The sequence below is a fragment of the Mercurialis annua genome, linkage group LG5 (assembly GCF_937616625.2).
Source record: "Mercurialis annua linkage group LG5, ddMerAnnu1.2, whole genome shotgun sequence".
NCBI lineage: Eukaryota > Viridiplantae > Streptophyta > Magnoliopsida > Malpighiales > Euphorbiaceae > Mercurialis > Mercurialis annua.
In genome coordinates, this window is record NC_065574.1 from 15855957 (window position 1) to 15864808 (window position 8852).

General features: G+C 33.8%; 1 protein-coding gene across 2 annotated transcripts; it reads left to right on the forward strand.

Annotated features, from left to right (window-relative positions):
* The first annotated feature begins 4261 nt into the window (after nt 1-4261).
* LOC126682716 (phospholipase A2-alpha) lies at nt 4262-8470 on the forward strand. 2 transcript variants are annotated; one of them, XM_050378462.2, is made up of 5 exons: nt 4262-4542; nt 4617-4659; nt 4887-5012; nt 7118-7270; nt 7589-7671. In XM_050378462.2, exons 1-5 carry the CDS (start codon nt 4417-4419, stop codon nt 7654-7656), a joined length of 516 nt encoding a protein of 171 aa, XP_050234419.1. In that variant the 5' UTR covers nt 4262-4416; the 3' UTR covers nt 7657-7671. The 2 variants fall into 2 exon arrangements, with proteins under 2 accessions (XP_050234419.1, XP_050234420.1); XM_050378463.2 differs by lacking the exon at nt 7589-7671 and adding an exon at nt 8154-8470 and having other exon boundaries at nt 4263-4542.
* The last annotated feature ends 382 nt before the right edge of the window (nt 8471-8852 follow it).

The following is an 8852-nucleotide window of genomic DNA, read 5'->3' on the forward strand; positions in this document are numbered from 1 at the left end:
TGTCGGAGGCACCCTGAAATTTTGGAATTAATACTAAAAACGCAGTATTAATCCCAACCGGAAAGGTAGCAGAATCAAAGAAATTCTTAAAGAGAGTAAGAATGTCTTCCTTAATAATCTTCCAAGCTCTTTTATAGAAAAAGTAGTTGAAACCATCCGGGCCCGGAGCCTTATTATCATCACAGCTCATGAGAGTAGAAAGAATCTCTTCCTCAGAGAAAGGAATCGATAACATAGAAGCCTGAGCATCAGTCAAACACTTAATAGGGAGAGCATCCAAAGAAAAAGTGATAGAAGTATCTTTCAGAAATAAATTCTTAAAATAAGAATACACCTGCTGCTTGATCTGATCTGGGGTCGTATAGGTAACACCATCAATTAGAAAATCTGAAATAGTGTTGCTTTTGGAATGAATAGAAGCAACTGTATGAAAATACTTTGTATTTCTGTCCCCATTTATGCTCCAATTAAGCCTTGATTTTTGGTGCCAAAGAGACTCAACATGTTTAGAAAGTTGATCAAACTCCATTCGAAGGTCTGACAGCTTTGACACTTCGGCCTCATTGAGAAGAGTAAGATCCGATGTTGAGTCCAACACTGTAATATCCGCCTGAACTCTTTCCAATCTAAGATTCAAATCGCCAAAAATTTCCCGGTTCCATATTTTAATTGCTGATCGAAGTTCCCTTAGTTTCCTCACAAAGTTGGATTGCGGCAGCCTTAGGGAAATAGAAAACCAAGAATCTGTAATAAAAGCATTAAAATCCTTATGACTCCACCATGCGTTAATTGATTTGAATGGTTTTGGACCCCAGTCTAATGGCACCTCAGATTTAAAAATAATTGGAACATGATCAGAAAAAGATCTCGGCAAAGATTTTAACGAGCAGGACGGCCATTTGGTGAAAGCGGAAGGAGACAAAAAACAACGGTCAATCTTGGAGCGAGAAATATTATTCTGCCATGTAAAAAATCTTCCTTGAAGAGAGGCTTCAACCAAGGAGGAATTAGAAACAAAAGCTGAAAATTCATGCATTGAAGCCGAGAAGTTGTTACAGTTCAGACGCTCAGACGGATCCAGAATCTCATTAAAGTCTCCCACTAAAATGCAAAGCAAATGATTATCAATCTGAAGAAGTAATTCTTGCCAAAGGGATGCACGTTCCGATGGACAATTACTTGCATAAACTAGGATGTACCTCACCTCTGTATCCCCCAACGTGAAATCCAAGCTAATCCATCTATTAGCTTTAACAATTCTATAGGGAGAAATTGTTTTTGGATTCCAAATACATAACAAACCTCCCGAAGCACCATCAGAAGGAACAAAACTATAAGCAAAATCCAAATTAGGCCACAAAATACGAATATTAAAATCGTCAAAAACCTCTTTCTTTGTTTCTACTAAACCCAATAAAGATAAATTATTGGAGGACACCATAGAGCGAATATATCGATTCTTGCGAGCAAAAGAAAGGCCCCCGCGACAGTTCCAAAATATAAAATTGAAATTGTACATCATTATAATAGAATATAACCTGGAGAAGATAGCAACCGAAGAAGCTAAATTCCTGATGCAATCCCTTGTGAAAGGAGCTTAATAATTCCTTCCTCCTGGTCTGCTGAAAATAAACCCAGCTGCAGCCCCATACTCCAAGTCTTCCTGACTTCTATTTCTTTGTCCTGTAAGTCTACTGCTGCCATGTTCAATTTATTTCTGTTTCTAATATTACTATCAGAAAGAGATGATGCCGGACTGCCTGATAACGATATTGTTGAACATATCAAACCAGTTTGATCAATGTGCTTAGTTTTGCGCCTGTGTTCGACAAAACCTTTAAAACTTGCTGGTGTTTTGTCTGAGGGGATACAAATCCCACCGTTGGAGTCAGCTGCAATTGAACCCGACGGCTGCTGCTCACTGAGCTGTGTGATCGGGATTAGGCGATAAACTGGACTCTGCTCCCGAGAACAAAACTGATTGTTGCTTGATTCTTCTGCATTGGAACGAGCTGCAGAACTTTCCTTTTGTTTATCTGTTTCTGAATCATCAGAATCCGACATAGAATCCGACATAGTATCCTGAGTATCCCATTCCTCCAAAGCAATAGGAAGATCTGATTCATTGATAGACAACACATATTCTTTCCCATCAACCAGTAGTGGAATCGATTCATGTATGGATGATTTCGAAGTAGAAATCAATACTGATCCCGTGTCTAGTCGTTCCTTGGAAAGTACCATAGGATGAACCAAAATAAGATCACCAAATCTTTTAGCTATTTGAATGAATAGTTCCTCATCCCAAGCGAAAATTGGTATTCCCACTACGTTAATCCATACGTATCTTCCACGGCTCATGGTAGAAGAGTCACACCTCTTGAAGGAAGAGAAAAAGTCCGTCAAGGCAGGAAAAGAAATCGATTCGAAAACCTCCCGAGCAGCTGGAGAATGGAATCTCAGGATCAATTCCGGGCCTCCAAGAAAGGATAATGATGCGAAATCAATACCTTTTTTACGTAAATAGGACGAGACGTGTAATAATAATGGCATTCTCTGAACCACTACTATTAATGAGCTAGAAAAATCTGTACGTTCCTTCCCTGTCAAGACGATAGGATCGGTTTTCACAGCTTGTGCATAGGTTCTATTATCTCGGATAGAAGGCTTTCCAATGCGATGAATGTTCTGAACCTGAATTCTAGCTGTTCTGGGCTGTTGCGAGCTGGATTCCGTCGAAACCCTAGAAGGGTATTTAGCATCGAAAGCCTGAATTTTGTAGTAGCCAATGCTCACCCTATTTAACCTTGTACGAACAGTAGCATAATCTTCCTCGGGATTAGGTCTGAAAAAGCCAAATCTCTTATTCCTGACGTTTCTTTTCCGGGCCAAAGAAACTCTTCCTGCGACTCCAAACTTCAGAAAAGCTTGTTGGAGGTTGATATACGTCCAGTTATCCGGGTAATTCTCGAAGTAAAAGACTGGGGGAAGGTTGGCTGTTTGGTGAGGTGGTGACGGGAATTGTTGGGAGGACGGGGCGGCCGGTGTATGGTGGTTTAGTGGTGGTGGAAGTCTAGGGTTAGGGTTTGGGGTCGGGAGAGACATTATTTTTTCAGAATACTATGACCAGGATGAAATGTTATTTTTCTTTTAAAAAAAACATGCAAACTATCCTTGGAATCTTGAAATACAATTAATTAGATAAGGCCAGCTTAACTAATTTGTATATGAATGAAACCAATAAACTAAATGTATAAATTTGCATTTAGATATCAATTTACATACATATGCTTGTTAAAATATTCTATAATCAATAAAGCACAGTTTGATCACATGAAACCAGATCATGTTTTTAGGAATTCAAGTTATAACAGGAACAAGACATTATTAATATATAAAATGTGGTTATGTTATGTCTCAAAATTATACAACAAGAAATGCTAATTGTATATCCCTTTGCTTCTTTTTACTAATTAGATAAATCTTTTTGCAAAGTTAGGAGGAGAGCTTGATTAGGAAGTTTGTTAGAAGGACATTGTTCACAAGAATTGTACCCTTCAACCACCTCAATATGTACTGTTTTAAGTCTTTTTCACGCCTAAATTATTTCATATTCACAAATTATTTGAAATTCCTATCAATTCAAAATTAAATCAGGTAAAACTATTAAACAGAATTTTTTAATGCAATTTTTTTATTTATGAGACTTAGATATGGTATTTTATTAATATAAAAATTAAACTCTTTACCATTTCAACATCATACCCGTTTTAACTATTTCACTCCTTTTTTTTGTCTTTCTCGCATTTTTCTATCCCGGTCCCCTCACTTCATAAATACTCTTAAATTGAGTAAAGGGCTAACACGGTTTCTAAATTTGTGATTCGGAGTCAAATAACTCACTTTTAACTATATTTTAATCAATTAAAGATAATAATTTTTACACTTGGATCAATCAAGGATTATACTCTCTACTTTTAAGTCAATTAAGGACAAAGTTGGGTCATTACGGTTCCTAATTTTGTTCGTATTTATAATTTTATTCTTAACTAATTAAAATTGTTGAAAGTAAATTATTTCACCTCGAGTCACAAATTCATAAACTGGGTTGACCCTGTACTCCTCTTTAACTTTACATATTTATGAGTATTTTATTACAAAATATATTAAGTTTTTTTCTATGAATACAAAAAATATTAGGTTGATTTATATATTTAAGTACCAAGAAAAGATATTGTGATCAAGTGTGAACTACACTCCAAAAGCATTTCACGAGGCATTACAAGACAAACCTCAACCTCCATGCTTTCTTTTCTAAATCTAATATTATGTTCTCTTATTATTTTCAGTAGCAAGCCATAAAATCAGAACCTTTTGGGCAAAACCAAGCTTCATTCTCCCTCATTTTTCTAAAAAATGGCAAACCTAATTAACCAGTCCTTCAATTATGTTATCTTGTCTACTTTGCTTCTTTTCTTTTCTTCTATTTCTGTTGATGCCCTTAACATTGGCGTCCAAGCAACTGATGCAGCAGTCACTTTGGTTTGTCCCTCATTTTCTTATATTTTCTTTTGCAAAATGTCAAATAAAACTTGATCATGTTTTGTTTGTAACAGAGTAAAGAATGCAGTAGGAAATGCGAGTCTGAGTTCTGCTCAGGTAAAAATGAAAAAAAAAAAATTAGTATCTACTAGAAAAAAGCATTTTAGCAACGGATTTTTCCGTCGCTAAAGGCTGAAATCCGTTGATAAATTAAATTTTCCGTTGGTAAAAGGCTGAAATCCGTCGCTAAATACAAAATTTCCCGTCGGTAATTCGTTGTTTTCTAGTAGGTATTTTTGTTGAATATTGAAGAGTAATAAGTGAAAGAAAATTGTATGGTACAGTGCCTCCATTTTTGAGATATGGGAAGTACTGTGGACTGCTATACAGTGGATGTCCAGGGGAGAAACCATGTGATGGGCTTGATGCTTGTTGTATGAATCATGATGCCTGTGTTCAAGCTAAAAACAGTAAGTTCAGTACTTATAATATTTCTTTTTAAAAAAAAAGACAGGGTTAAAAGTTTTAGGGGTTACTGAATTTTGACCTAATTTCAAAAATGGTACTTGAGATTGATTAATTTGTTTAAGATTACCGAAGATTAATTTGCTGATTATTCGTTGGTACTTTGATGAAATTTGACCCATAAAGCTGATGTTAGAATAGAATTTCGTCTTAATAAAAAAAGAATGTTTACTCACATCTGTCACATCACACACGTATTTTACTTCTGCGTCAATTTTTTTAGTCAGATTTTATTTAAAATATCAACCAGTGATCAATAAATTAAAATTCAGTAATTTAACGAAATAAATCAATTTCTAGTACCCATTCTGAAATTAGTCTAAAGTTAAGTTATCCCAAATGCTTTTCACTCTTAAGATTACTACTTCATGTCTATCATTTCTTCTTAAAAATTAGGGTTTCCATATTAATTTCTCTCTATACTTTAGGATCTTTAAAAGAAAAATGGAGTTTAAAAAAACTAACAAAAATTACTTTGCATGTATCGAAATTACTATTTCCCACTGAATTTTAAAAATTCTATAACTTTTATGTATAATATAACCGAATAGGAGCAAAAATATCAAATATGGAAAGTATTTAAAATTCAGCCAAAATAGATACTTTTACCTAAGTTCATCCAGTCCCTATACTTACAATTTTTTTGTTCCTCCAGTCCCTCAAAAGGACCTAAAATTGGAATTTTGTCAAGTACAGGGACCTGAAGAACAAAAAAAATAGTATAAGGACTTTTTGAACAAAAATGATATAGTATAAGGGCCTCTATATGGGTTTAGCCATATTTTTTCAAAAGCTAATATAACCTCGCATTAAAACCGCCAAAATCTCGGTTTGATTAAGATTTTCGATTTTCTTCTCCTTCCATCACCGGCCATCAGTTTTGAGTTGAACTAGTGCGATAAACCATTTAAACCCGCCGGTTTTTGAAACACTAATTAGAATATATTTTCAAATATATGTTTTATCTAAAATTTTCATGTCACAATTTGCATATGTGCAAACATTGCCAAAAGGCCTCATGAGGCAATTTAACTTAAATCATACAATGATTGGAGATGCTCTAACAATTAGAAATATGTATGCATTGTCAGATTAAATCAATAATAACAATAGACAATCCAGGGAAATTATAATATGCTTTACGTAATTAATTTTAGGCTAAATTACAAAAGAAAATATCTAAAAAATTTAGCATGTTTCATTATATCACGTTTCAAAACCTTATCCTTTACTTTAACATCATTTTGAGAGAGTTTTGACAAAATTAGACGACGTGGCACCAAATGTTATTGTCTATAACAAAAATGGATTGCTAACTAACTCATCAAAGAATCTTAATTATCAGAAAATTCATAAACTTTAAATTTGTTGCAACTTTATTATAAACTTTTTAAATTTTCAAATTTAACAGTGTAATTTAGGATTAATTTACATGAAACAGTATAATATATTGAACATCTACTATTACAGATGACATTGTTTTAAAAACTAAATCCTTGTTTAACCACAGATTCAACAGTTAATTAAAGGTTTAATTGCACCAAAAATTACCAACTTTCATTTTTTGGCATATTCGTCCACATAACTGTTTCCTTTGATAAATTAAGCGCAAAACGGCCCCGTTTTACATTCAAAACGGCGCCGTTTCACATCCCGTGGACAAATATGTCAAAAAAATGAAAGTTTGTGATTTTTTATGCCAAGAAAAAAAAATTATGTTAAATACCAAAAACACGCGAAAATTTGTGATTTTTTATGCAATTAAGCCTTAATTAAATAAAACATAAAATATATATTAATATTTTTATACTTTATCAGAAATTTATAAATTTAAAATTTAAAAATATATGTAAATTGGTCACACTAGTATGGTCCTGTTTGGTTATTAAAGAAGTGATATGTGGGGACATGGGACAGGCTACAAACTTTGTTGCATGTGTAAGAGTTAGGAAAATATTTGGGTGTGTTATGTGAAACTAAAAAATAAAAGAATTAAAATATAAATATCATGTGTGGCTGGCTCTAAATTGTGATGGGAAATGAGTGACAGATGACTATCTAAGCCAAGAATGCAGCCAAAATTTCATAAACTGCATGGGAAATTTCAAGAAGACAGGAGGACATACTTTCAAAGGAAACAAATGTGATGTTAATGATGTTATTGATGTTATTTCTTTAGTCATGGATGCTGCTTTGCTTGCTGGTAGATTCCTTCACAAGCCTTAATTTTTATTTTTATTTTTATTTTCATTCTATCAAGTGTTCATTAATTATAACACTTAACAATTTAGTTTTTTCACTTCTTGTTTCCTTTTGTTATCAATTCCACTGCCTCAATCTGTGCAAACCATGAATATGCTCCGATAAATCGTTGGTATTTGAGTCGGGTTGCCCGTGTTTCGAGCAAGCTCAACCAGTTTGATTACAGAAACGCTGAAGAAAGTTGTATTACGGGAAAGGATCAATCTGTAGGAAGTTGTATTGCTCCCTAACAACTTACTGAAAATGCAATTTTGGTTAGGTATAATATGCCGCCAGTTTATAAAATCGGCCCTTAGAAATTGCATAATTGCACCACACAAAAAATAATCTTCGTAATTAAAACAGAGCAAAATGGCATACAATCGTGTAACGGGCAAGTTTGATGCAATTCTTTTTTCCAAAACACATAAATATGATGTATTATTTGTCCAGATTTATGTTGATGATATCATTTTTTGTGCTACTAATAAAATTCTTTGTGAGGATTTCTCTAAATATATGAGTAGGAAATTTGAAATTAATCTAATGCGGGAGTTCAAGTTCTTCTTTGGACTACAAACAATGATTAGGGAATTTAAAACTAAACCAATTGTCTTTTAGATCGAATAAGTACATTAGATATGTGCCAATTTTTATGCTAGAGTTTGATCTTTTGAAATGTAAAAGCAAGTTTTATGACTTTATGTATCTACCGCAGAGGTCATATATATAGCGACCGATTTGTTATACTCAAGTCCTATGGAATAAGAAATAACTAAATAATTTTGGTCTTGTATTAAACCACATTTCCATCAAATGTGATAATTCTAGTGCCATTATGTCAGGTACCAAGCCAAACCTACTGTCGTGCATATTCCTCGTCTCAAAGTAGATCTCTGGGACGATGAGACGAACCCATCTTGTCGAAGAGAATAAGCGTTGACGGTTCGGATGGTCATTTTGGTCGAAGATGGTGGTGGTTGAAACAAAGAAGAAGAAGAAAAAATAAAATATGTTTAATTGGAAAGTTCAAAAAGATTCTGTTGACATCGGCCCAAAAACATAGCTATCGAGTGATGGGCTGCCAAGGAAGAGAACATAATGGGCTGTAATGGGATCGGGCCCATATTAGCTATTTCTATTATTGCTTTTTTTATTTTTAGCTGAGTTAGACTTTTAGTCTTATCAGGTTAGGGTTTAATTAAGTGTTTTAGTTTTAATTCGCTTCCTTTTCCTATTATTAGGGGATTTGTCCCTATAAATAGTGATTTTATCAAATTAATAAAGTCTACACAATTTCATCAAAAAACACAAATCAAAGCTCAGGCTTTTCTATCTTAATCTCCGGATTAAACCCTTAACTTAGGAGTAGTTGGAAATCAATCCCGCTTAGGTTTCTGAACCTCCGGAGCGATACTAGTAATTTTAGTTTAATTGGTTACTATTGTTCTTTTGTGTGACCTGATTGAAATTCGAGTTTTTGATTAAAGCATCAAACCGAAACAGTTCCCATTATCAAATTCAAAGATTTGAGTTTGGAAGTT

Bases quoted from the DNA above. Each gene is read 5' to 3' on its own strand.
- LOC126682716 (XM_050378462.2), top strand. From the start codon at position 4,417: ATGGCAAACCTAATTAACCAGTCCTTCAATTATGTTATCTTGTCTACT. The intron at 4,543-4,616 runs GTTTGTCCCTCA...TGTTTGTAACAG, and splicing joins CTGATGCAGCAGTCACTTTG to AGTAAAGAATGCAGTAGGAA. The intron at 5,013-7,117 runs GTAAGTTCAGTA...AATGAGTGACAG, and splicing joins CTGTGTTCAAGCTAAAAACA to ATGACTATCTAAGCCAAGAA.